Source organism: Gorilla gorilla, chromosome 19, assembly GCF_029281585.2.
Source record: "Gorilla gorilla gorilla isolate KB3781 chromosome 19, NHGRI_mGorGor1-v2.1_pri, whole genome shotgun sequence".
Classification (NCBI taxonomy): domain Eukaryota; kingdom Metazoa; phylum Chordata; class Mammalia; order Primates; family Hominidae; genus Gorilla; species Gorilla gorilla.
In genome coordinates, this window is record NC_073243.2 from 29455433 (window position 1) to 29483384 (window position 27952).

At 40.9% G+C, this 27952-nt stretch overlaps 1 protein-coding gene across 2 annotated transcripts in view; it reads left to right on the top strand.

The window, feature by feature from the left end:
- Positions 1-27952, top strand: part of COX10 (cytochrome c oxidase assembly factor heme A:farnesyltransferase COX10) — a 139506-nt gene that overhangs the window by 102537 nt on the left and 9017 nt on the right. The window contains exons 6-7 of one of the 2 annotated variants that reach the window (XM_055366914.2): positions 20286-20518; positions 20736-21873. In XM_055366914.2, the coding sequence (XP_055222889.1) occupies positions 20286-20518; positions 20736-20974 (472 nt within the window). In that variant the 3' untranslated portion in view covers positions 20975-21873. Of the gene's footprint in view, positions 1-20285; positions 20519-20735; positions 21874-27952 lie in introns of those variants that run through there. The other variant, XM_031003401.3, reaches the window with a different exon arrangement.

The following is a 27952-nucleotide window of genomic DNA, read 5'->3' on the forward strand; positions in this document are numbered from 1 at the left end:
GGTCCTTAATCTCCTCCTCATCTCACTTCCCTGCATTCACTACACTCCACACTGTCTGTACCTCCAACCCAGATTGCTTTTCTGAGCCTAGTTCCTCTGAAAATCTATTGGGCTGCCCCTGCAGGCAGCTCACATTTTGTGTGTATTCACCCCAATTCACTTTCTTTCCCAAATCTTTTTCCTTAATACCTTAATTTATGTTCCAAAGTCAGGCACCTATAAGCCATCCTAGACACTCTTTTTCTGTTATCTCCTTCATCTGATTACTCAACAGATTGTGTCTTTTCAACCCCCTGATTTACCCTGGAATCTGTGCCCTCTCACCTCAGTGCTTTAGCTTCAGCCCATCATCAGTTTTGCGTGGGTTATTACAGCACATCCCAGCTGACTTCTCTGCCTTCTTCCTAACCCTCCTTCCATCTGTCTTCCACTCAACTGGCAGACAGGTCTTCCGTAAGTGATCACTGTTTCACCAAACATATTTAAGACAAAACACATATCTTTGCTGTGATGAAAAGTACTATAATAAACACGAGTACAGGTATCTTTTTGATTAATGTTGATTTCTTTCCTTTTGGGTAGATACTCAGTAGTGGGATTACTGGATCAAATGGTAGTTCTATTTTTAGTTCTTTGGGAGATCACCATACTATTTTCCTTAGAGGCTATACTAATTTACATGCCCCGTCAACAGTGTGTAAGAGTTCCCTTTCCTCTGCATCCTCATCAACATCTTCATTTTTTGTCTTTTTATAGTAACAATAGCTCTTCTGACTGGGGTAAAATGATATCTCAGTATGGTTTTAATTTGCATTCCTCTGATGATTAGTGATGTTGAGCATTTTTTCATATACATTTTGGCTATTCATATGTCTTCTTTTTTTTTCTTTTTCTTTCTTTTTTTTTTTTTTTTTTTTGAGACAGGTCTTGCTCTGTTACTTAGGCTGGAGTGCAGTGGCAGGACTATGGCTCACTGCACCCTTAACCTCCAGAACTTGTGATCCTCCCCCCTCAGCCTCCCAAGTAGCTGGAATTACAGGTGCCAGTCGCTGGGCCTAGGTAATTTTTTTTTACTTTGTGTGGCCGGTTTCAAACTCCTGAGCTCAAGCGTTTCTCCTGCCTCGGCCTCCTAAAGTGCTGGGATTACAAGTGCGAGCCAACACACCCAGCTAATTTTGTTTTTAAATTTTTTGTAGACATAGTGTCTCACTGTGTTGCCCAGGCTGGTCTCAAACTCCTGGCCTCAAGTGATCTTTCTGTCTTGGCCTCCCAAAGTGCTGGGATTACAGGCATGAGCCACCATGTATGTCTTCTTTCAAAAAATGTCATGTCATTTGCCCACATTTCAATGGCATTATTTGTTTGTTTGTTTTTACTATTGAGTTGTTTGAATTCCTTGTACATTCTGGGTATTAATGCTCTTGTCACATGAACAGTTTCAGGCACCATTTTCAATACTATATTACAGAGGTGAACAAAACAGAAAAATTCTTGCTGTCGTGGAGCTTGCATGCTAGCCATTATACCTGGCAGGTAGCTAATGCTTAATAATGGATGGATGGACAGGTGGATGGATGATAAGAGAAAGAAATGACCTCCTAGGTGGGAGAAATACAGAAGTAAAGATACCAGAGAAGGAATACATGGCATCTGCTGTCAAGGCGATGAGAAGGCCATTCGGACAGGAGTGGAGAATGAGCGAAGAGACAAAATGAACATCAAGATAGAGAGACAGGCTGTAGACCTTGACAGACAGACAGACTTTGGATAGGTAGAGAATGAAGCAAAGACCATGTCAGGCAAGATGAACATGGTGAGCAAAGATGCAAAGATGGGAGTGCAAAATATATGTGTAAGGATAAAAACAGGCAACCTGGCCAGCTGTAGAGGGAAGGATGTGTATAGGAGAATTGTGAGGAAGTAAAACTGGGAAGAGGTTAAGGAAAATGTACGGACCGGACTACACTGTGAAGGCTGTTCTATAGGAACTGGACCTTGGTCAGTGTTGTTCTGGAGCTCCTGACTAGTATATAATAAGGCAAGAGAGAGAAAGAAAAGGCACATACATTGGAAAGAAATGAAATTCTTTTCACAATGTGATTGTTTACATGGAAAATTCAAAGGAATCTACAGAAAAGCTACTAGGAGTAATAAGTAAATCTAGCAAGGGTATAGAATACAAGGTCAGTATTCCAAAATCAGCTGTGGAATTCCACTTCCAGCATGACAACATGGGCTGCTCCCCAGTGAAACTGGCCTCGGCAGAGGACTCTTGGATAAAACACAAAAGCCACAAACCGTGCAAGAAAAGTAGATAAACTGTACTTCATCAAAATTAAAAACTTCTGCTCTTCAGAAGACACTTAAAATGAAAATACAAGCCACAGAGTAGGAGATAACATTTGTAAAATACAGACATGATGAAGAACTCATGTACAGAATATAGAAAGAAGTCTTAAACTCATTAAGAAAACAACCTTAAAAATAGACAGAAGGGGCCGGGCACAGTGGCTCACGCCTGTAATCCTAGCCCTTTAGGAGGCCGAAGCAGGAGGACTGCTTGAGCCCAGGAGTTTGAGACCAGTCTGGGCAATATAGTGAGACCTCATCTTTACAAAATTTTTTTAAAAAATTAGGTATGGTGGCATGTGCCTGTAGTCCCAACTACTTGGGAGGCTGAGGAGGGAGGATCACTTGAGCCCAAGAAGCAGACGTTGCAGTCAGCTAAGATGATGCCACTGCACTCAAGTCTGGGTGACAGAGCAAGACCCTGTCAAAAAAAAAAAAAAAAAAAAAAAAGTGCGTAGAAGATTTAAATAGGCCCTACTCCAAAGAAGAAATACAGACGTTAAATAAGCAAAAGATTTTCAATGTCAGTAATCATAGGGGAAATGCAAATTAAAAACACAACGAGATACCACTACACACCTATTAGCATAATTAACATTTATTAAAAACAACAATACAGTGCTGACAAGGGTGTAGAATACCTGAAGCTCTCATATATTGCTAGTGTGAATGCAGAATGGTACAATCAATTCCAAGAACAGTTTGGCAGATTTCAATACATTTAAACAAAATTTACCATACAATCCCATTCCTATGTATGTATGGACACATGTCCATACAAAGATCTGTACATGAATATTAGCTTAAATTATCACTAAAGACAACCTAAACATCCCTCAGCTGATGAATAGATAAATAAATTACGGCTGAAATACTACTCAGAAATTAAAAGGAACAAAGCACTGGTACGTGCAGTGACACGGGTGTGTTTCAAAAGCACTATGTTAAGTGAAAGAAGACAGAGACAAAAGACAGCATGTCGTATGATTCCATTTATATGACATTTTGGAAAGCCAAAACTAGGCACAGAAGTAAGATCAGTGGTTACTGGGAACGGGGCGGGGGCGGTGGGGGGAGCGGGGTGACAGGAGGGAATTGGCTACAGAGGGGCATAAGAAACTTTTTGAAAAGATAAATTTATATGTTCTATATCTTGATTGTGGTGGCGGTTACACTGTGTTTACCTTTTTTTTTTTTTTAACTCAGAACTAACTGTACACTTGCAATGGGTAAATTTGTGTATTGAAAATTATGGTCTGTTTTAGACTAGATTTTCGAGCACTTGGTTTTTCCTTGGGGAATAGAATGTTGTAGAACATAAGATTTTGGAGTCTGACTGCCTGGAATCAAAGCCTAGCTCCTCCACCTGCTTCACCATGCAAGCCTGACCATATTACTAAACTTCTCTGAGGCTCTGTTTCCTCGCCTATAAAATGAGGTTCGTGCCTTCCACCTCATAGAGTTATGTGAGAAAACGACTGTTCTTATAAAGCCATCAGTAAATGATACTGCTGTCATCATTGTTACTACTTTTTTCAGAATTGTGTCCTCAGCATCTCTGGATGTTACACTCTGTGCTAAATGCTGGAATATGACCAGCATGACCTGATCCCTGCCTTCATTCCTGTCCGGTGGGGAAGGTAGAACTTTAGCCAGTGAACAGTTGAGCTCTAAAAGATCATTCTAGGTGGGCATCAATGGTGCCAAGGAAAGAGACAGAATGATAATACAGAACAATTGGGAGAGAGCACTCCAGAGCGGGAAGGCACTGGGAGGGAGTGGATTGGAGTTGAGAACTGAAGGAGAGTGATGCAGAGATCTGGGGGAACGTACGGTGGCCAGAGTGGGCTTCTACCTGACACTATAAATAGAAAGGCCAGTGTGGTGAGAACATAATGAACAAGGGGCAGGGTGGCACAAGATGAAGTCAGAAGGGCTGGAACTCCATGTGCAGCGGGAGAAGCCAGAAATGAGTTGTACAAATGGGGCTGGTGTGATCAGATTTAGGTTAAAAGAACCCCTCAGCTGCCTGGGTAAAATAGACCATAGAATCCCACGAGAGAGACTTGGGGCAGCTCCTGGCATGACTTGATGATAGCTTGGACCAGGGTGGTCACAGCAGAAGTGAAGTTCTGCTGTTACTCAGCTCAAAATTCAGGCTGGCTACCGTTGCCTACTCTTCTCTGAAATGTTCCCGTCTCTATTGCCTATGTGTATCTTCACCTTTGTTACAGTGCTATAGCTCTGTCTACCTGTAATTCATTATAAGGGAGAGGAGCAGAGGTGACATTAGAATGTAATCCCAGAGAAGGTGCAGCTCTCCTGTTCAGTCAAATCCTCACAGCCAGCACCAACAGAAATACATTTCTGTTTAGCCAGGCTGCCGATGCTTGTAGCATGAAGAATAATAGAGTAAACCCCGCAGGGAAACAGAACCCCATAGAATTCTCCACCTCTCCTCTACTGAGAGTCTCCTTAAAGGCAGAATGGTTTGAATGCCCAGCCATCTAAATATAGGCTTTTCTTTTGTTCCCTCTTAATTTAACTGAGTGATTCTCAAACTCTAGTGAACACAGTCATTATTTTCCAGAATTGTACATACATAACCTTCCATTTACTTTATGGATGAGTTCAGGGGATTTTAAAGGATAATTTTGAATATAACATAGTTTCACCTTAGGGCTGACCTAAATAAACTGAATAAACTGCAGCTCCACTGTTTCAAGAAATTGAAAATGCATCTGGTCCTAATACAGCTTTGAGTGCCAGTCTTGGTGCTGCTTGCCTGTTTGTTACTGAGCTCCCTTTTGTCTATGTTGTTTCAAATGATGGAGAAAGTGACCTTGAATATATGTAATAAACAAGGAATAGTAAGATAATTGACTGTTTTTGAAATAGTTACAGTAAAAACCCTTTACATTTTAAGCAACATAGAAATTTTCTATTTTTTTTTTTGCAAATCAAAGGGGAAAATGTTTATAGCTAAAATACCATTTAATGAGAACAAAATCAATGCAATGACATTGTCATTTGTTTCATTTTCCCAAGGAGAATACAGAGGACAGTACTTAAGTTTTAGTTATGTTGATTGCTTGTGTGAAATGCTGATTCCTGCCAGCAGTCGCCAGGTGTCTCTCACACTGCTGGGAGAGGAATGTCTCATCTTCTTCATCTGGTTGCCTCCGTCACTGTTCTAGGGGCTTCTGGCACTGGTGCAAGGCAGAGCTGTGCTTCCTTGAGAGTGTGCCAAGCATTTACTTTGGTTGTTTAGTTCTAGTCTGGGAGCAGACACAAAAGGAAAAAAAAGAAAATACCAACTCCATATGTCTGAGGTATCACTTATAGTTTAAAAAATATGATTGTCTTATCATGTTTGGGAAAATACTGGTCTTCCTGTTTTCCTCCTATTTAAATTCATCCTAAAACTTCCAGGGACACAAGAAATTATTAGCTATTTTGACCATCCATTCCAGAAAAGACGGTGGCCTTACAATAATTGCAGGTGGTTAATAGAAACATCCTTTTACAGCTTCTATTTACCAAATGTAGTTCCTGTGGAAACACTTGACCCCGTGGCTTTCTGCTTTTTATGTCAGCTCTGGGGCCTTTATGATAGAATTATTTATCAGTCTTTAATGGCTTGGGGCCACTTGATGAACTTGGGTACACTGTACATCACATCACTTAGGAAGCATCCCAGATGCTCATGGATAAATCTAGAGTCGTGGTGCATTTGGCTAAAGAGCTCCTACATGTGAGGAAGTCTGGAGAAAAGTGCTCCAGAGGGGTCACAATGGAGCTGTCTTAACCTCTGCTGTCAGCTTCTCACCACGGAGTTTATCCCTATTACTTGGAGCCAAACCACTGCATCTGTTCTCCTTAGGCTGTGTCAGCGCAGCCACCTCACAGCCTTAGGGACCCATGGCTTCCATTCTGGATACTCACACTGGTAAGTGGGACTTGGCAGAGGCCAAATCAAGTAGTTTGTTTCTGACACCTCTGAGCCCACTTCTTTGCCAGTTTTATATCATCACTAGTAACTCCCTTCCCTGTACCTCTTACATATCACACAGGCAGCCAGTGTCCTTGAACACCTTCCACTTAACGAAGCTGCATATCTGCTTGCAACACTGGTCCTAATAGGATAAAAGGATTTAGTAGTTTTAGGGTGGCCAAGAGGAGGGGACAGCAGAAGAGACAAGTGGTTAAAAGTGAATGTTCCCAATATTTCTTCTAAAATATACCTCAGTTCTTCTCAGGAGGATAAAACCAAGTGTTTTGCCCCAGCAGATTATAGCTGCCAGAGTCTAACACCTATTTTGGAATGTTTCCGGGGGTCCTTGGGACCCTTTTCTATCTTATGGTCTTGCGTGCTGTAAGACCTGGAGACCAGCTGGCCTGAATGCAGGTTGTGGGGCCTGAGGGCTCTCCCAGCACCTCTGCCAGCCCTGTTGCTTCATTGGTTCCTTCTCTTCTGACTTCATATTTGACAGGTTGTCCTTCTGTCTTAGACAAAAATCTATTAAATTCGCTGCTCCATCCAGTTACTCTTCTATTTCTCCTCTTTGTAGCCGACTTCTGGAAAGGGTGGCCTGCTCACCACTTCACTAGTTGCAGCTCAGCTTCCAGCCTCACCATTCATCTCTGCTTTTCTCTGTACTTTCACTGCATTTTTCTCTCTGCATGGCGGCCCTTCCAACCACTCTTCACTTAAATGGACTCATATCAAAATGGCAACCTCAGCCTTAGCCCCTAGGTCCTCCAGCTGAGTTCCCTGTCCCAATTCCAAATCTTTATGAGAGAAAATTTGATTGCTCCAGCTTGAGCCTGTTAGTTCCATTTCCCTGGGGCAAAGGAAAGGGTTATAAGGACAATTAAGCATTAGGGATGGGAATGGGAGGACAAAAGTACCTAAGGCAAAGGGAAGGATCCAGGGCAGCTTCCACGGGACTTTACGTGGCACTTGGCCAGATGTGTATCTAAAGCTATGATTATGCTTTGTAACTTTCTAGCTATAATCCACCTCCCCAACTTTCAACAAACACATTATGTCAGATTCTTTCTGTGTGTTATAATTAAAGCCAAAGAGATTCTTAATATTTACCAAGTCTTAATTTCGCTTCAGAGATGTGTTTCCTAGTTCGGTTAAAATTGGAGTTTCTGTTCATGTTCTCCTTGTTTTCAGAGAAGACAGAGAGATGTAGACACCGTTCATCTACCATCTTTTATCAAACCTGAGGTCCTTCAGACTTATATTTTTAAGGTATCTTATATATATTTTTTAGTGATATCCTTTTTGCTGGTCTATCCTAATTTAATATTTCTTAAAGATGTCAAGGCCTACTGTTTCTTTTAAATATTTTAGAATCAAATAATTATTTTCTTCAATTCATCAAGAGTGTATTGATCACCTGTAATGTACAGGCACTGTCAGTTTTGTTTTTATAATGCTCAAAGTTTTATAATCTGGGTGAAAAACCTAGCCACATGTATAAAATGCTTAACAGACAGCATAAGGCAGCCCAGAAATATGTGTTGAATGAAATGAATAGATCGGTACAAACAAGAATTTCTCTGGAAAGTCAGACAAAGAAGAAGGACAGAGTGGACAGTGAAAGCTTCCTGCAGGCGGAGCCAGGACTGGGCCTTTCTTCTTGTTATTTCAGAGACATCTGTATTTTGATTATGTCTCTTTTGAATTATCTATTTTCCAGCTTGGTGACGCTGACAGGGAAATAATACATGTCAGCATTAGTTTTTCCAACTTAATGGATCAGATGAGAGTGATCCATAACATGTAAGCTTTAGGTGTGGGCTGTAAGCAGGAGAGATTGCACGATAAGAGCAGAGCGAAAGGTTATTTAGAGAGGATAAATTAAAACACTTGGAATTGGGGTCAGTCAATACCTGGTTTTGAAATGAATGATGAAGATGGAGTTTTAGAAATGAAATGAATGGATTGTTTAGTTGGCATTATTAGCTTAAAAGAACGGGGTTTAGCTTAAGTATTATAGGGCTTTACAGGAGACATTTTTCAAATTTACTGAGGGTTTTACCAGTAAGCACTTAAGCAAATGTAAACATTTTGTGGGCTGCAGGGGAGCTGTGGATATTATTCATCACCCAGGCACACTAGTCTAGCAGACGGGTACCCAGCCAGGCTAAAGCTCTGCAGAGTTTCTAAGGGTTGTTATGATTAGTCTCTTGGTGTGTATATATTGCTAATGTAATAAGAACATAAACATTTTATAAGTATAGAAATTTCTTTTTTTTTAGTGTTAACCAGTGAAGTGGCAGGAAGGACAAATTTGGCCTCAACTTAATAATAGTGGTGTTAATGTAGAGAACTTGTTCTTAAAATAAAACTGTTCTCTATTAACCATGGTATGAAGAGTTCACAAAAACTTTTTGTACATATTGTCATGCTTAGTCATTACAACGGTTGAACAAGAGGAACGCTGCTGGGATTTTCTGAAAGTTACACTCCCTTCTCTCATCATGAGAAAAAAGAAAGCATTTGTGACTATTTTCAAGCATTGTGAGCTGTGACAGTATTCCTAGGGATGAAGGATTCTTCTGTTCTCATCTCCCTTTTTATAATCGGAAAATGCCCAGATATTCTAATAAATATGAATATGAAGAGTTAACTGTCATAGTAACTTAGTCTATCACTTGTAGCCAATTAAAACATGTTTTAGGAGCAAATATCTTTTACTAATAATCTAGGTTCATTTTGCCTAATGTCTCTTCACTTTGATTCCTCTCTTTTCACATAAGACGATGTGAAAAGATGGGACACAATTAAATGCTGTTTTCATTGGTTGGTGTTAGATGAGTGGAAGTCATACCATAGCATTCTCTCTTTTGCATGGTTTGTAAAGGTTCATTTGGGCACCATTCTTAAGTTCAGAGAATATAAAGATGAATAGTGCAAAGTCACTGCACTGAAAAAACACAGCATAAGGGGATGGGCAGCCATGGCAGCAGCTCATGTTAGCATGAGGTCTAAGAAGTGCTGTGAGAGCTTGAGGACAGACATGGAGACCAACCATGTGGAGGGGCTCAGGAAGGTGAGAACGGAGAGAGAAAATGTCCTTGGAGGAGTTTTTTGATGTCTAAGCTGAGTCTTAGAGGATGAGTAAGAGATGGCCATACAAAAGATGGAGAGAAGTGTTTCAGGGGGCAAGGGGGTCAATTCTAGGGCAAAGGAGCTAGATGCACAGTTAATTAGACACGTTCACAGAACAGATCAGAGATGGCAAAATAATGGCCAATAGACCAAATCCTGAAGAAGCATTTTTTGTTTGGCCTGCTGTGCCAGGCTGGTCCTTGTAGATTTCTGCGTTTGTAAACATGGTCCCTGGCCAAAGGTCCTGGTCCCAAGGGGCAGGTAAGGAGATGGAGTAAGAGGTCAGCACTATACCTCCGGGTAGCTGCACGTGCACGCAGCTGCCAGTCTCCAAAGCAGCAGAGATGGATAGTTTTATTTCCCAGCTTCATTCTTTATAAATTGTGTTTTATTTAAGCTTTTCAAAGACTCTTTAAAATTCATTGACCCTATTTGGTGCAGGTGAACAAAGCTATTTTTTAAGTAGAGTCCTATAAATTAAAAATAAGGAGGCAGATCAGAGAATTCAACTATCTGGCTCAATCAGGAGAAAGGAAAGGTATGTGTCTGTCACGTGGCAGGCATTGGGTGTTACGGGATCCAGGAATAATGGAGGGATTCGGTAGTTGGTCCCTGCCCTCAAGGAATTAGAAAAACAGACTAAGAGATTGGACTACAATGCTGGAAACTCTGATTTTCATAGCTGGGACAGTAGGAATCACTCCTCCTTAAAAATTCCTAAGTCTTTATACAAATTACCCTTAATTTAAGATGAATTGATGTAGCATAATTCAGGGGTCACCACGTACTCCCCTCTGAATAAGAAGGCTGAATCTCAGTGGTCAGCAATGAGGGAGATTCATTTTGGTATTTTTTTTCTTTTTTTTTTTATAGGCAATCTTTCTTCTCTTCCTTCTAGATTAACAGGATTCTTTCAGTCAGCTTTCAAAACTCATTCAGCGTAGATCTGGTTTGTTTTCTTCCTTGAAAAAAATTATTAATATAATACCACAGTCTCTGCGCCGAACATCATGATGCATGCCTATAATCGCAGCTACTCAGGAGGCTGAGGTGGGAGAATCACTGGACACCAAGAGTTTGAGCATTTTTTAGAGATGGGACCCCATTTCTTAAAATAAATAAATAAATAAAAAGGTGTCTGTGTGTGTGAAACCACAATCTCCACGTTCTGAATGTAATTATGCCAAATATATTTTCTTCTTATATTCTTCGCATTTCTTTTAAACGTTTTAAAATTTAATTTTCTTTTAAAATAGGTTTTGTTTTCTCATTTTCTTCACAATTTCCTTAAGTTCTGAATTTACATCAGTCGTCTGCCACTCTACAATATCTATAACTTGAGACATGTTCGGAAATAGAAAACTCCTAAATAAGATTCTGGGGAGACATTTTCAAAACAGTTTTCTGTAGAGGCTTTCTCCAGAAACTCATTTCCAAGCTCCAATGTGGGATTTACGCAGGAAATTAAAGTTAAATTATCTTGGTTTGATTAAGGTTTTGCATTTTCTTTTGTTTTTGAAGAAAGGATATTTTATTTTGTAATTTCAAAGTCATTTATTGTGGAAGAATGACCAAGAAGTATGAAATTAATTTTTGTCTAAACTAATTACCTGCAGAGCTGCTCAAAATATAAAGCTTTCTTGACTTAACATTTCATAGGCTTCTCTGAGACATTACTTAACAGAAAGGCCACATTTTTCCAGGAAGTTATTTAAAAGTCAGGTAATTTAAATTACATTTATTAAGTGCAATAAATAGGCACCAAATTAAAGCTTGTTTCTCTCTTATTTGTTCTTAATTTCTGTAGAAAATTATACTTTCGTAGAGCTATGTAAGGGCTGATGTTTAGTAAACAAAACAATGTTATATTTAAAAAGGAGAAAAAAATAATTCATAGAAATGTGTGGACCAATTTTTCCCCGCTCTCAATCCATCAGTTTCTTTTCTACAGTAGCCTTGGGCAGGAAAGGCAGAGGTAGAAAAATCTCAAGCAGTGATGCTCAGTAGAAAGACATCTTAATTTAAAATGTAATTCAGTTTTGTATATGAGTTTTGAAATAAATCATCATTCAACCCTCAGCATGAACCATGAACCGATTTGCATGCATGAGTGAATGAATATAAAAGAATTTTTTTGTTCAAGAAAGTTAGTCTTTTTCTGCCCACCCCCATCAGATAGTGCTGTTTTTCTTATTCATACATTTATTCTGTGTTGTTGAAAATTAGAACTTTTTTTGCAATGTTATCACACCCTGTTCAACTCTATTTCAGATTGTTCTTACAGAAATTCAACCAGCAAGAATCACTCACAGAGATATTAATTCCTCTGTTCTTAATAAAAGGCCATTACAGCTACTGTTGCAGCAGTGCAAGAGCACCAACGTTTAAAAAACATGTTTTGTATGTGATCAATCTAGCTTTTCAATATACCACTTTTTGTAATTTGGTATAATAAAATTAAATTCTAAGTAAAATTAAAATTGAAGATAAAAATAGTGGTGTATTCATAAGTCTTTATAAGTCTGACAAAATAAATCAGGGGAAACAATTTATGGCAAGTTTATCAGCCCCTCCCTCCAGCTCTATTTAAATAGGTCCTTCCTATTTAAATTATTCTGTCTTATTTCATCTGTTCTTTCTTGTAGCTGATTTTACAATTGGAGAGTTCATGGTAGTTACATGTGTTTGTTTAAGGTCTGTCTTCCTTTCTAGACTAAACTCTTGCTGTTTTGTTCACTGCTGTACAGCTACACTTAGCATAGTGGCTATCTAGGCAATGAGAAATTTTAATGAATGAATGAATGAACAAGTCAACACTATGTGCTCATTTAACAAGCACTTTTTAAGTGCTTTATTTACATCATTGTATTTAATTCTTAAGACAACTCTATAATACCTCCCATCTTACAGATGAAGAATCTAAGGCCAACAGATTAAATAATTTGCTCAAGATCACACGGCTAAACAAGTAGAAAGCCGCCTTCCCTATTGTCTTTTTATTGAGCCTTTTTACCTAAGCAAGTTTGACTTGAAAGTTTCAGTCTTGCCATTGAAAGAGCCATAATACACCCTTTCAGTTGAGGAAACCAAGGACCAGAGAGGTTAAATAAGTTACCCACTTTTAAATAACTAGTTAACTTCAGAGTCAGAACTAGAATGCAGACCACCTGATCCTACTCAGCATGCTTAGTTATGCTACCATGAGGAAACCAGAATATAGCACTAATAATAAAAAGTATTAAAGTATTTTTAAAATACTTTCTTATGAAAAATCCCAACAGATGGAATAGTAGAGTGAGTACAGTGGACCCTCAACATACTCATCGCCCAGAATCAACAACTATCAAGACTTTTACCACACTTCATCTTGCCCTTTAAGTACTTTTAATGATCAAAACACTTGTAGCTGTACGATTAAATTAAAACAAAGTAGATAGTGCAGGCAAGTCAGAAGTCTAAGGATATATCCAAAGTTCCTCTGCTAATTGATAACAGAGCTAGTTCACAGCCCTCTGTTCTTCCACTAGAACACGCCAAGAGATATATAATGAAAGACAACTGAAAGTGGGTGACCTAACCAGGCCGGCCGCAGTCAGCACTGGAGTGGAGCGGCTTATGTTGGCTCAGCGTATGTAGCTTGGCCAGATGGGGACCAGCATCACATTGGTAATGGTATAGTAGTTATCAAATCTCAGAGAGCTTCCAGACCACGTGGGTTCCTATCAAGTTCCCAGGTGATGCTGATAGTCCAGGAGCCACACTTAGAATCATGGTGTGGAGGATCTACCCAGAAATTCCAATGAGGCCCTCTTTCCTAAGGTAACTGAGCCCAGAGACACCCAAGAAGGCCAGCTTAGCCTTTCTTCTCCTCATCTTGCTTCTAGAAACCAGATGTCAGAGTAACGCTTGAACTGGAAGCAAACTGCTAAGGAATTTAAATGATAAAAAGGAGTAAAAGGACTAATAAAAAAACATATTCCACAAAAGATTTAAATATTGAATAAATTATGAAAGGAGAAAACTCAGGTGTGTATGTGTGTGTGCCTGTGTGCGTCTTCAGGCTTGGGATGCTTTCAAAAATCCATCTAGGAATGGGAAGAGCCGATGGTTTTTGTTTGTTTTTTTAATCAAAGGCTGAATGGTATGATTAAGAGAAAGAGTATATAGACTAATTGACCTAAAATAACAAGAAATCAGTCTTTGACATAATAGTGTTTGAGATCTCTGAGATTTAGCTCTGACCACATTTTATGAGCACTAAGGCAGAAAATCATAGTTGTGTTTAACTGAGATGAAAAATGAACACTCTTTTCTAACCTTTTCTATCTAAAAGATAGATCTCTTGATTAAAACAGCTAAACTTCAACAACCTGAATATAACCATGATATTTAAAGATTTCATGGTAAATCAAACTTAATAACCCACATATTATTTGATATATTCTCTCTTTATTCCAAAACCATTATTATTGCTTGTCCTCTTTCTACTTAACAGTTCCAAAGAGAGTCCTTTACTTTTTTTTTTACTGATGTCTCATTGTATACAAATATTCTAAAGAAAATCCTCTAGTTACCCCTTTATTTAACTTTTTTCCTCTGCCTTATTTCAAACAAGAGTTCAAGTAACTTGCAAATATATGTAAAATGTGACAAAATAGTCCAGAAAAAGAAGACTAAGAAGAGACAAAGTGGAGCCAAGAATAATAGAACTTAAAGTGCAAACCATGATCACCCTCATGTCATTAGACCAAAGAGCCGTTCAGCGGGAGAGGAGGGCCCGCTCTCTGCTTCTAATGTGCTCCACCAATGCATTTTAGGAAATCTGGAAGATAGATTAAAGATACAAGCTAGCTGAAGGCTGTTTCTCTCAACGAAGCATTTGATAAAAATTATGTGGTGGTGTGCCCACGATTCTTCTTCCTTTAAAATGCCTAACTTGAGCCTCTCTTGTGAGGTGAGTTAAACAAATGCTTGTCTCTCTTTGCTGACTTCCACATGGCAGGCAGAGTAGTCCTAAAAAGCAGATCTGATCATTTTCTTCCACTTTTTAAAATCTGGAAGACTTCACTGAGTCTGCATTTGCCCAGAGGTCTCTGTATGTGGCCTTCCTAATTTCTGTGCTCTCTTGACACCTCCCACCCTCATTCTACTCTCCAGATATGTGGAACATAAACTTGCCATTCTTCTCCTCTTTGGCCTTCTCACACGCTGTTCCCACTGCCTGCAACTCTTTTCTCCACCCTTTCCGCCCATCTCCCACCCATCCATCGGGTCTCAGTTTAAACATCACTTCTTCCTAGAAACACCCCCTGTCCACCACCCAGCATAAACTAGGTTAGGTGCCCCTGACTGCCCCGTGTTCCCTGCTGTGCCACACATGCTTGCCTTGGCCACGAACTGACCACCACTACAGCATCAGTGCCCCCAGGACAAGGACCACACCTGTCTTGCTCACCACATTATATACGGTTGTTTCGATTTCAGGGAATGCAGTATTAGGCTATTTGCATAATGGAGTAAACTGAAGGTGCTTTTAAGCCCACAGGAAGCTCCTCCCAGGTGATTGCATCCCAACTCAAGACTCCAGCCACCCCAGGCCCTCAGCAGACCCAGGAAAGAAGAGGCTCAGCAAGTTGTATTGCACCAGTGTGCCCCACATACAGTTGGGAGACTCTGGGTTAAACTGATGAGCCAACAAATGAGCCTGAGTATAGGTCCTGTTTCCAAGTTATTTTACTTGCTTTGAGTCTCAGTTTCTTATTGCTAAAATGAGGTAATGCTATCTCAGTAAACTTGTCTTATTTTAAGGTTTGTTTTTTTTTTTTAAGAAACTCAATACTGTTTTTTAATCTATCCTTTTGGCAAATTTTATTTTTTGTTTTGCTTTGTTTTTAATGTCACAGCCAGTGTTGATACAGGTTCTAGAAGATGGTGCTCTCATATAGTGCTGGTGGGAATGTAAACTTGTGCAAACTCTGTGGAGTACAGCCTGACAGTACGTGTCAAAATCCCTGCAACATGTGCATATCATCTGACTTAGCAGTTTCACATCTAGGAATTTATCTTCGGAATTTCTTCTAACCAGAGCTGTGAACAAAAGTCTACCCATAAGATATTTATCCCAACATGCTTTTTGATTTTTAAAAGTGGAAAAAGACTGAAAAAAAGTATATTGGTTGAATTAATTGTGGTGTATCCAAAGAATAAGCCACTGTGTGTTATAAATATTAATGATGTTGATGCAAAAAATATATTTAATAGCCTGGGGAAATTATTAAGATATATTGAAATAAATCAGGGAATAAAACCACAATTTAGCATATTCTCAATTTTTTTTAAGTAGTTATATCATTGGAAAAAGGCTGAGAAGATACCAACTAGTGTGTTTCTCCGAATAACTCATGAAGAATTTCTTCTTTGTGATTTTCTAGAATTGCCAGTTTTCTGAATTGGATGTATATTACTTTTGTTATAAATGTTTTAGGAAAAAATGAAACATAACAGGAAAATAAACTTCACACAGTTTGCAATTGGAGTACCTTTGCCCATAACACAAGAAAGCTCTGAAGTCCACTGATTGAGGGCTCCTTGTGCCAGAAGGGGAAGGATTCCTTCAGGTGCCTGGATGCTGAGAGTGATCATGGCATCCTGGGTAAATAGCTTCATTTTTGTTTGCATGGCTTGTCAGCCTACCCAGTTTTCATTCATGCCCTTGTGCACATTGATTTAAACACCAAAATTGAGCCACATCATTTTCTGTGACTTCAACAAAGGTCAGAAACTAAACTTCCACATAAAATGGCCTATCTCAATAAATTAAATTCATGTGTGCTCTTCTAAAAGGGCTTTTCGTAACACTAATATCTCTGAATCCAACTGGCCTCCACAGAACTTGAAGAAGGAGTAAACAACCTTCTTCTTTTTTTTTTTTTTTTTTTGACACAAGGGCCAATTCAGGAAAAATAAAATGTTTATCAGCCACATTTTTCTCCCTCCCAAAATAAAGCTAGTTTTCTAGAGTCTCATAGGGAAAAAAAAAAAAATCTGTTCTTATAAGCTATAAATTACCTTATTGGAAGAAGAACAACATTATAATATGTGTACTGCTTTTTAGCCATCTAAAGTTTCCTTTCTGGGTATATAGGAGATGTAACAACACAGAGGTATCTTTGTAATCTTTCATCTGGAAAATCATATTGTGTGCCATGTTGGGAAGATAGATGGTTCCAGGTCATATGATGTATGAGGGAACTTCAAAAAGATTATGGAAAAAATAGAATTAAAAGATAAAAATTAAAAAAAAAAAACCTATTTCTCAACCTAATCTCCATCAAGGTCAAGACACTTTGGTAAGCAGTGATACCAGCCATTTAGTCTATCTGTAAAGAACTCACAGAGTCCTGGGAATTTAACCATGTCAAAGCATTCTTTTTTACATTATTAACTGAAGAGAAATGGATTCCCTTTAAAGACTTTTTAAGATTAGGAAACAAAAAGAAGGCAGAAGGAGCCAAATCAGGACTGTGAAGTGGATGCCTAATGATTTCCCATCCAAATGCTCACAAGGTTGCCCGTGTTTGATGAGAGGAATGAGCAGGAGCATTGTTGTGGTGGAGAAGAACTCTCTGGGGAAGCTTTCTGCTAAAGCTTTGCTAATTTTTTTCAAAACACTCTCATAATAAGTAGATGTTATTGTTCTTTAGCCCTCTGGAAAGAAATCAAGCAAAATGCCTTCAGCATCCCAAAAAACTATGGCCATGAGCTTTGCTCTTGATCTGTCTGCTTTTTCTTTGACTGGACCACTCCCACCTCTTGGTAGCCACTGCTTTGATTGTCTTTGTGTTCAGGATTGTAGTGGTAAAGCCATGTTTCACCTCCTGTTATATATTCATTTTCTTCTTTTTTTTTTTTTTGAAGAAATGCTTCAGGATCTTGATCCCATTTGTTTAAAATTTCCATTGAAAGCCCTGCTCTTGTCTGCAGCCAATCTGAGTACAATGGTTTTGGCACCCACTGAGTGGAAAGTTAGCTCAACTTTAATTTTTCAATCAGAATTGTGTGAGCTAAACCAATTGAGACGTCTATGGTATTGGTTGTTGTTTCTACTGTTAACCATTGGTCCACTTAAATTAAGGCATGAAAAAGATTCATTTTTTCCTCACAAATTGATGTGGATGGTTTGCAGCTGTGGACTTTAATCTTCAACATCATCTGTTCTTAAACAAGTTATCCATTTGTAAACTGCTGATTTGGGGGGGGGCATTGTCCCCATAAACTTCTTGTAAAGCATCAATGATTTCACTATTCTTCCATCCAAGTGTTAGCATAAATTTGATATTTGTTCTTGCTTCTGTTTTAGCAGAATTCATGTTGCTTTGATAAGGGCTCTTTTCAAACTGATGTCTTATCCTCCTTAATGCCTCAATCTAGATCCTGTTCAGACATGTTATAACAAGTTAGTATGAGTTTATTTTGGTGCAAAAAATTTTTTAATTCCATGCATAGTCTTTTCAGAATATGCATTTTCCATGAACTTTTTGAAGTCCCCTTGTATACCTCCACCTTAGAGAAATGTGTTTCAGCAGTTGGTGAGGGATACAGTTGAGGAACAAATAGGAAACAGAGGGATGGAAGAGATAAAGGCAAGGAATGTGTGTGGTCCACTCCATCAGGATGCTTGGCTTTGAAGAGTGTTGAAGCAAGAGGGGTATTACCTTGGGGGAAATATGAAGAAAGTAATTTATTTGATGCAGGAGGTTAATAGACAGTAGAGATAGAAGATAAAAGACAGATTAGGGAGGAGATTAAATAAAAACAAAAGTGGAGGGTTTATCTTTAAAAGGAATGAAGACAGCCTCTTCTGAAATGGGAGGAAGGAAGTAAATCTGAGGGCATTTGTCACTGTTGTATAAGAGGGAAGGGCATCTGTTAAGGCGTCTTGGGAGCTAGAGTGAACCTGGAGCCTTGAGAAGGCAGGAGAAGAGTTAAAATAGTCACTATAAGGAACGAAAATGGAAATCAGCCCTGGCTAAGCACCCGCACTGTTAAACCATCCCCTTGAAATGGGGCCAGTTAGTATGAGTGTAAGCCTTTCCCAGCAGGAGCAGAGACAGTAGGTTATTGAGCAGATCCAGGGTGGGAATGTTGGATGGACAAGGCAGAATGGATTATTGAGGGTGCCTGAGTGAGTATTGTGGAAGTAACTGACCACAGGGTTCAGAAGAGATGGCCCAGGAACAGGTGGGTGGAAATGCCACGTCAAGGCAGAATGTGCACTCAGAAGTCTCTCAGCTGTAATTTATGGTTCTTTTGTCACAAGCACCTTGACAGCAACATATCCCTTATATTTTCTCATTTTCCATCAAAATTCTCATTCTGTTGGGTCACTCTTTGGGCACAGAGGCTGCAGGCCAGGTAGGAAAAAGTCAGTGCTGGCCCCTATAGCAGAGTGGTAGAGTGGTGGCCAGAATTCTCCATCAAGTCACTTCTAGCTTTCATATTCTGTTGCCCTGACTTCATTCAGTACTGTAGTTCCAGCTGCTGGACTCTCCTCTGGCCCTCTCCCAGCTAAATTCTAACTCGTCATAATTCTACAAGTTAGTCTTTTTCCTAGAAGGGCCCTCTCATAGATACAGGCCCTCTCTCCTGCCATAGGAACACTGCAACCCTGTGCATAGCAGGGTATCATCTCACATGTGTGCACATAGGGTAAAGTCTGCCTCTCCAGGGAGTTGGCTGTTTTTAAAACCAGAGCACCCTAGAAGCTGCACACTGGTGACTCTTGCTTGCTAAGAAACGTGTTGTGGAATCTGTAATCCAGCAGGGTCACTGAACACTACACAAACATACCTTACTCAGAAGTGGAATTATGGCTTCTGCTAGGAGAAGGCAGGCTTGAGTAACCTCCTTAGGTTTCTCAAGAAAGAATAAATAAAAATGCATATAAGCAGGAACTAGTAGATCCAATTTATCTAGACTCTCAAAAAGCCTTTCACAAGATTCCATACAAAGTCTACTTTTAGAAGTTGGCTCTTTTGAGAAACAGGCTTATAATAATCATTATCATTGTAGAGTTTTAGATGATGGGTTTCATTTGCATAAATAACACTGTGCCACCTCCCCTTGAAAATCCCGTGTCCATAAGTCACGTTACGGCACTGGTACTACACAACGGCCACCTGGTGTTTACTGTTGTCGGGAACCGGTAGCATGCTGAGCCTGTAATTCATTACAGACATTGTAATGATGGCAGTCAGAGGCACATCGTTGCTACTCATGATCACTAATTAAGTGATGTCTTAATAAAGTATAAATACAGGGGAAGAACAGCTTCCAGAATTCAGGTAGTATTTTCTGCCCAAATTTTCCAATATTGTGTTTGAAGTTGTTTGTTCATGACTAAATATAAAATGGAACACTGTGCAGGAGGCATTGTCTCAGTCAGTCTTCAACCCTAGGAGGAAAAGATGATCATTTCTCTTGTAGAGAGGAGTAAGTGAAACCTAGCTGCCCTATAGCCAGGAAGGGACAGAACCTATATGAATCCAGAACACTCTAATCCTGACTCTCTTAACCACTTTACTCTTAGCTAGCAAAATCAAAAAGAGCAGCCAGAGCTCCCACAAACATATTCTTTCTTATTGTAAGTTTGTTTCATAAAGAGGATTCCCCATATCCAGGAATCAGCCAGATCAGTACTGCCTCTACTGGATAGGTGGATTATTTGTACTTTGTCAGTGCCGATTTTAGGTAGTGTGACTGAGTTGAGTTGGAGATGATCACTCCACGTTCTCTGCTCTTTTTCCAGCCCGTTGCTAGCTGTGTCCTTTGCCACTTGTTGTGCTGTTCCGGGAGTTGCCATTCTGACCTTGGGGGTGAATCCACTCACAGGAGCCCTGGGGCTCTTCAACATTTTCCTGTATACCTGCTGCTACACACCACTGAAAAGGATCAGCATTGCCAACACATGGGTCGGAGCTGTGGTTGGGGCCATCCCGCCTGTCATGGGCTGGACAGCGGCCACGGGCAGCCTCGATGCTGGTAAGTGTCCCGCGATGTGGAGTCTCATATGAGCACACTCGGTCAAGGAGGCATTTCCTCCCTGAGCTGTAGCACTTGGTTCGATTCCATTCCATCCCATGTTAATTCTTTTAGCAAATGTGCTGATGTGGCAGACTGAAATTCTGTGGATGCAGAGTAAAGAGAGACCGTGTCATCCTGGCTGGTGGGTGCACATGACATACACTTTCCCTTGTAGGGAATGTCTGGGAGAAAAAAAAGGAAGCAGTGCTGCCTACCTGTGACTACAGGTGGATAAAGAAAGTACCTGAAGCCATGATGAAAATCACAAATGAAGCTAGGACTAACGAATTCATGGGGCGGGGAGAAGGTATCTGGAGCTGGCCTCCAGTCTCCCATCAAAGGGGTTTCGTCTCACGAGCCAGCCTCCTGTGTTCCCCTCTTATGAAAGGGCAGATTATTTTCATTAGTTTCTAATTTATTTTTATATGATTTGCTTAAATCGTTCATATTGTCTATAGTAAAACCATTGAAAGATTCCTACATTTTTTTGGTGGTATGTCACAACTAAATTTGTGGGGTGAAAATAGCTCATTTTTACCATCTGTAAGGGAAGTTTCACAGTCTAATTAGTCAAGTAATTAGTGTTTTTGACCGACACTTAGGAAGGAAGTGGTGAGGTTTCCTGCAATATATGTAAGTACATATTTTTCACATGAGAGATCAAAAGACAGTTGACCATAAACCGTTACCCTGTAAGCCACATTTCTGAAACTTTTCATAAAAGCTCTTACACTCCAATTTGGCAAGCTTACAAATGCGATTACACCTTTACCATGATTGTCTCTTAGAATGGTTTTAATATCCTGTAAATGTCAGATTTTAATGAATCTACGAATACCATATTCCAAAACGTATGTGCTTGTGTGTTCTGTGATAAACCTAAAACCAGAGCCCCATCCACGTGGGAGGCAGTGTCAGCAAAGCGGTGGTGAGCAAGGAAGCCGGCGGCGCTGCCTGGATGGGGAGCCCGACCCCACCACTCATGAGCTGTGCATCCTTCGCGGCTGAACTCAGCCTCTTTCTGCCACTGTCTCCTCATCTCCCACATGGGGCTAATAATCTTCTCCCCTCCTGGAGTCATTGTGAGGATGAAACGAATTGTTATTTGTAAGGTGCTGGACCATGGTGAGGGCTCAATTTGGGATCTGTATGCTGTTGTTATCATTCAGGAGTCCTCCTTCATACAGTGGAGGGACTGGCACAGATCAGGAAATGGAAGATTTTGTTTGGTTTGTAAGCTGAGCGATGCAGCCTTGTCCTCTGGCTGTTATTTTGAAGACAGAGGCGCCTGCAGCCTGGTGGGAAAGAGTGCTGGGGTCCTTTTGTGAGGTTTGCAGTGGATGAGGGAAGGGAGGGTTTAAAGCCTGGGCTTGGCATCCCTGGGCTAGATGACATCTGCGTGTTCATCCTGGTTTATAGTTGACCTTCACAGAGCACACCTGCACACCACCAGCCCTCCTGCTCCCGGTCACGTTCCTCTTCCTTAGTTCCACCTGGAGCTCACCTGACTTGACCCCAATTCCCTCTCCCCCTTAACGCAACTGTCCTCTTCCCTCTTATTTCCCTCAAACCTTTATAGTGATTGTGCAGACATTTGAGGTGGAGACCATGAAAGACAGTGTGGGACTTCCCAGGCTGTGCATGGGGAGTATCCCCCTTCCTCAAGGGTGTAGCCCCACTTAAGCACTTGGGTCCCTGCACTGAGCCACCTGCCTATCTGATGGAGACACCCCCATCCCTGGCAGGAGTGCCTGAACCCTATTCAACTTCCTCAAACCTGGCACCAAGCAACAAGAACCTTCTCTTTCTGGGAAGACCCAGACAGGGCCAGAGTCAGGGCCAAGTATTACAGCCTTAGGGACAGGTAGTACAGGAGACTGGTATGGGCAGTTCAGTCCCAGGCCATGGAGAACTTGGTCACCACTGTTGTGCAGTGTTGTCCTAGGGCCCAGGTTCTTGCTGAGGGCTAGAGGCCCTTGTCACACTTCTGGGCAGTTTCCTTCTGAAGAGAGCCTCAGCATGTGCAGGCTGGAGTTGCCTCCCCGGAGGCTAGAGAAAAAGAGCTTTTCAAAAAGTCCTCACTTAGGAGTGCACATTCAGACAAGAGCCCTTATTTGTTTAAGGATAGTCTGGATTTGGCTAAACTGCTAATAGTCATATTTAAAATAATTTTTTTTCTTTTGAGATGGCGTCTCGCTCTGTCGCCCAGGCTGGAGTGCAGTGGTGCGATCTCGGCTCACTGCAACCTCCGCTTCCTGGGTTCAAGCGATTCTCCTGCTTCAGCCTCCTGCATAGCTGGGACTACAGGCGCCCGCCACCACGCCCAGCTAATTTTTATATTTTTAATAGAGACGGGGTTTCACCATGTTGGCCAGGATGGTCTCTATCTCTTGACCTCGTGATCCGCCTGCCTCGGCCTCCCAAAGTGCTGGGATTACAGGCGTGAGCCACCGCGCCCGGCCTAAAATAAATTTTTTAATGTTGATTATAGTCTTTCTATAATACAGATTTAATCATTTGTATACAAACTCATTAATGATGGACAGCTAAGGGCAGCTCATCCCTTGTTTAGGTAGCAGAATGAAAGTACGTATTTGTCTTGGAAAATGAGACCCCTTTTCTACCCCAACAGAACCTGGTATAAAACAGAGCAGTCTGAAAGACATGTATAACCACAAAGAGAAGTTCCCTTGGCAGTTTTTGAGGTTGGCTTCTATTACAGTGTATCCTTTTACTTTAAATCTTAAAGATGCATTGTGGGGCACACAGTAACAACATAACTTACTGCCCCCAGAATCCCAGTTAATTGCAGATCAAACCATGTGCTTAAAGCCTTGTCAAGATTATACAGAAAGAATACTACTACTTTACATAATGCTTTAAACTACTTCAAAAAAGTTTCCAAACATTAATTTGATAGAACCAACTTGAGATAAGCAGCAAATACTTAACTGAATGAACAAATGAGTGAACATAGGTACCTTCTATTTTACAGGTGATAGAATCTAAGAGAATGTATTTTTAAACAGATTTTTATTGCTGGGATTTTAGGAACTGGGTTGAATACGGTCTTATATTGCTAAGTCATCTTCTAGAGCTGTACTGTCTTGTGTGGTAGCCACTAGGCTCAAGTGGCTATTTAAATTTAAATTTATACTAAACTTTAAAATTCGGCTACCCAGTCCCATTAGCCATATTTCAAATGCCCAAAGGCACATGTACCTAGTAGTTACACTATCAACAGCACAGATGTAAAACATTTCCATTATTGCAGAATGTTCACTTAGACCGTACTGCCTAGGTGGAAAGGTTGATGTCCTTATGAATCTATATTTCACCATCCTCACATGAATATGTACATCAAATAATGAGACTGTACCTGTGGTCTCGCTAAAGTCTGAAACAGTGGTTTGCAAACTTCAGAGAACATGATAATTACCTGGAGAGCTTACTAACACAAAGATTCCCGGGCCCTACCCCTGGAACTTCTGATTCAGTGGGCTGGGGTGGGGTGTGAGAATTTTTATTTCTAACAAGTTTCTAGTTGCTGCTGATGCCCCTGGTCCAGGGACCACACTTTAAGAACCACTAGTTTCCAAAGACAGAACCAGACAGAGCTCTAGCCTTTAGAATATCTTGAAAATACCTAGAGATTAGGACATAGGCAGATGGTATTATTTGAGATGTACTAATGGTATCATTTATATTATTCACAGAGGGGATATCTCTCATCTGGGTTTTTATCTTAGGGGACATGTATAGTTATAAAGAGCCCTTCTGAGAAAAAAAAAAATGGCCAAAAAGGTTTCCCGTCTTCTGTGGTATTGCCAAGCACTTAATCTTTGAGCCCCCAAAGATGGATCACTTTAGATCACCACCTTTATAAACTGGTCCCCATAATTGCTTCATCATGCAAGTGTCAACTGGGGACCTACTGTTTGCCAGGCATTGAGAGACACAAACATAACTAAAACCCAGTGAGTGCCCTCAAGAAATCACGTCTCAGGGTCTTTGGGGAGAGGCAGGCAGGTAATCAAATGATTGAGTGATCTAAGCTTTAGCAGGGTGTCTTCAGAGGGCTGTGGGCTCTCTTAACTTACCCCAAACTGGTCCCAGATGACTTTGGAGAAGAAAGACTACTGAATTAAGTCATGACCAGTTTCCTTGAGGAGGGAATATGCTTTCCAGGAAGAGGGAAGAGCCTGTACAAAGGCTTACAGGCCTGAAAGCCAGTCTAGAGTGGGGTGGGGACACGTGCAAGAATGAGCCACCTGCAGAGGAACTCATAGTTCATTCAGTGGTGAGAAAGACCCACTGGAGCTTGAGGCAGCATAACAGCAGGGTCATACGTTTAGGATCATTTAACAGTGTGCTGCAGGTTCTCCAAGATATTGGAAAGTCAGTAAATTGCAGAAGCCTGCCTTTATTGTCCTTCCAAGCCTGTGTGCCTCCTCTCACCTACTGCTTCCTCTCCTCCACTTCCTTCTCTCTCCACTAGGGCTCCACTTACCCTAGACCTGCTCCCTCCCACACTCTCTTTGCCCTCCCTAGTTAATTTAACAGTTTGCCTTTTAAGTAGTGAAGCATCAATCTGATCATCCTTTGAAGATGCAGCTTGTTAACACCAGTGACCCTCCAAGCGGGGAAATGGATGAAGGATACATGTTTGAAGGGAGGCAGGTTGCACGGAACATATTCCCTTCTGACCCAAGACATGAAATACCCAGCACCAACCCTTTAGTCACCCAGTCACCTTGACTGAGGATACTTTTGCAAAAGCCCTTCCTGGATCTCAGTAGATGGTAGTCAAGATGGAGAGGAAGCAGCTGAGCCAAGATTTGAAATGGAAATCCTGCAGCCTCATATATTGAAGGCCCAATATATTTTGGAGGAGAGATATTTAAAGATTGGTAGCTATAGAAAACACTGTGCATTTGAGTCAGCCCATGGGTCAGAGTGCTCCACCAAGCAAGGAAATGCAGTATGTCGGGAAGTACCTTTTCCCCTTTGTGGTGTCTGGCTCATTTTGTGCTTTTTGTGGTGGCTACAGGGCCAGATTAAGAATTCCAGGGGGCCTTGAGCACTGAAGAGATTGTGATGCCTCCTCTCTTCCTGCAAAGACATAAAACATAAAATAACTCTAAGGATGTTCCATGGGATTCTGATTTTTTTCCCCCGCACAACTACTTTGACTTTTTAAAAATCAGATAGTGTAAAAGAACTTCTAATTGTTCTAGATGCCTGGTGAGAGGCGTGGGTCCCACATAGGTGTCTGACCGGCCCACTTCGGGAATCCAGCATGGGGTAAGTGAGGTAGGATGGCAGGGTGAAGAAAATGACACAGATGAGCAGATGGATGTTGTGAAAGCTAAGCAAATGTGAATTGTTCTTGATGTTTGCTATTTTATAACTGCACAATGAACTGTAAGCAGCTCAGCTTTTCTCCCCGTCACAGTGCCAACAGCTTTCAGTCCATTGCTTGCTACAGAGAGTGCTGTGTCGCAAAGCGTGGGCCCAGCCCAGAGAGTGCTCTTTGTGGTTGTTCTGTCAGGGTAGTCAGGACTCTGCGGCCCAGCTGCTTCTGTGCACAGGAAATAACTTCATTTTACAAAGCCCTTCTGTCTATAAAGGTAATCATTATAATGGGATTTTACTTGTGTCCATTTTCGTCTCAGCCTCAGAGTTAGGCCTTTTCCTCTCACCTGCCTAACTACCTTATCTTAATTTTTTTTTTTTAATTCAGCCTAACTGCTGTTAGCAAAAACCATTAAAAATGCTTCCTAGCTAAGATTCAGGAAAGGCAGAATGAGAGGGTTGCTTTCTGGCCCCTGGTCTAGCCAGCTTGTTGTCACAGGAACTGCCGCACTTGGTTTGATTCTGCACACAGGGAATGGCAATGACAGAAGTGACCTGCTGGAGCCGCGGTGAAGGAGTCCACTCTGAGGAGGTAGGGGAGGGAGGGGACTGCAGATAAGTGCCAGCCGACATTCCAGCTGCAAGCGGGCCTGGAGCCACACGCATTAGGCCTCTCAACAGTGTTTATCTCCAGAGACTATTAGTGTATCTCAGAGGCTTTGGGTTAAATCTGCTCCCCCTCCTTCTTGCCAAGGCCCCCTCTTTTCATCACTCCAATATCTTAGAAAGGTTCCGATTATTTTTCCTCATTTTCCTAAATTTGAATAAGTCCCATGTTTCGGGAGTGTATGGATTGGGCCTTCGTAATGACCATCTTGTAGAGTGGATTTGCAGTTGCCTTTGGCTTGTAATTCAAATGTGTGTTAAGCATTAATTATGTCACCCAACATTTAGTTACAAATGAGGACTCAGAAATGGGATCTTATCAGGAAGTGACATTTGGCAGATGGATGGTTTTAGTAACAAAAAGAGAATGAGATTTTTTACCCTCAGCTGGTAAACTACAAAATGTTCAGTTCTGTTTCACTTTATTTACCTCCCTTATTCCTGGATGAGAAAGTAGAGTCGGAGTGAATTTATTCACTCACCCATTCAACAAATATTTATTGAGGGCTTACTAAGTACCAGGTACTGTTTAACCCAAGCACTTAATGATTTCCTTTATAACGCTGCCTCGGTTTGAAACTAAGCTTGAAAATGAGTATCTGTGTCTGTGTTCACTTTGTATAAGATTTTACCATAACTAGTTTTAGCACTCCAGATTAAGTTATACTAGCCTTGGAGCTCCAGATTAAGCTAAATGATAGTTTTAAAGACAAAATAAACAAGGAACATTTTCATGGGAATATTAGCAAACAAACAATATTTAGAACACTATATTCTCTTGAAAGACCAAAAAAAAAAAGAGCTACGAAAGAACATACTAGAAATTATGTTGCAAGCCCCCAGATTGGTGGTATAATTGGAGGCAAACTGGTACTAAGGGCACTGAGGTCTTGTCAGTTGTGCTGTGTTGACCATAATTGATCACAAGCTTTTAGGGAGCTGGGCCAGTGCCTTCCTGAATGAATGATAGATGACGGTGTGCCAGCCTCTGGTAGACATGGTGCCTGGAGCAGAGTGCACGTGTAACTAGTATTCTTCAGTGAATTAATATTTAAGTGATAAAGATGGAAAGACCTTCCAATATGAGCTAAAGGAGTAGGAAGCATTTGAATTTCAGAGAGAATTCACAGGTGCTTGAAACGTCCTTCCAAGGAAATGGCAAGAAGAGAAAAAGGGGAGCACTGTTTTCAGAGTCAGAGCTTTTTGCTTCCTTTACTCCTGTCTTTCTCTCTAAGTGAAACCTCCTCATGACTCTGCCTGGAGGGCGGCAGCACACAATGAGGTGAGGGAGAGGAGAGAATCCAGCTCCCTCCCGCCCACTGAGCCTCTCCATTATTCCTAAACTACTAGCAAAGAATTCTTCAAGGGCAA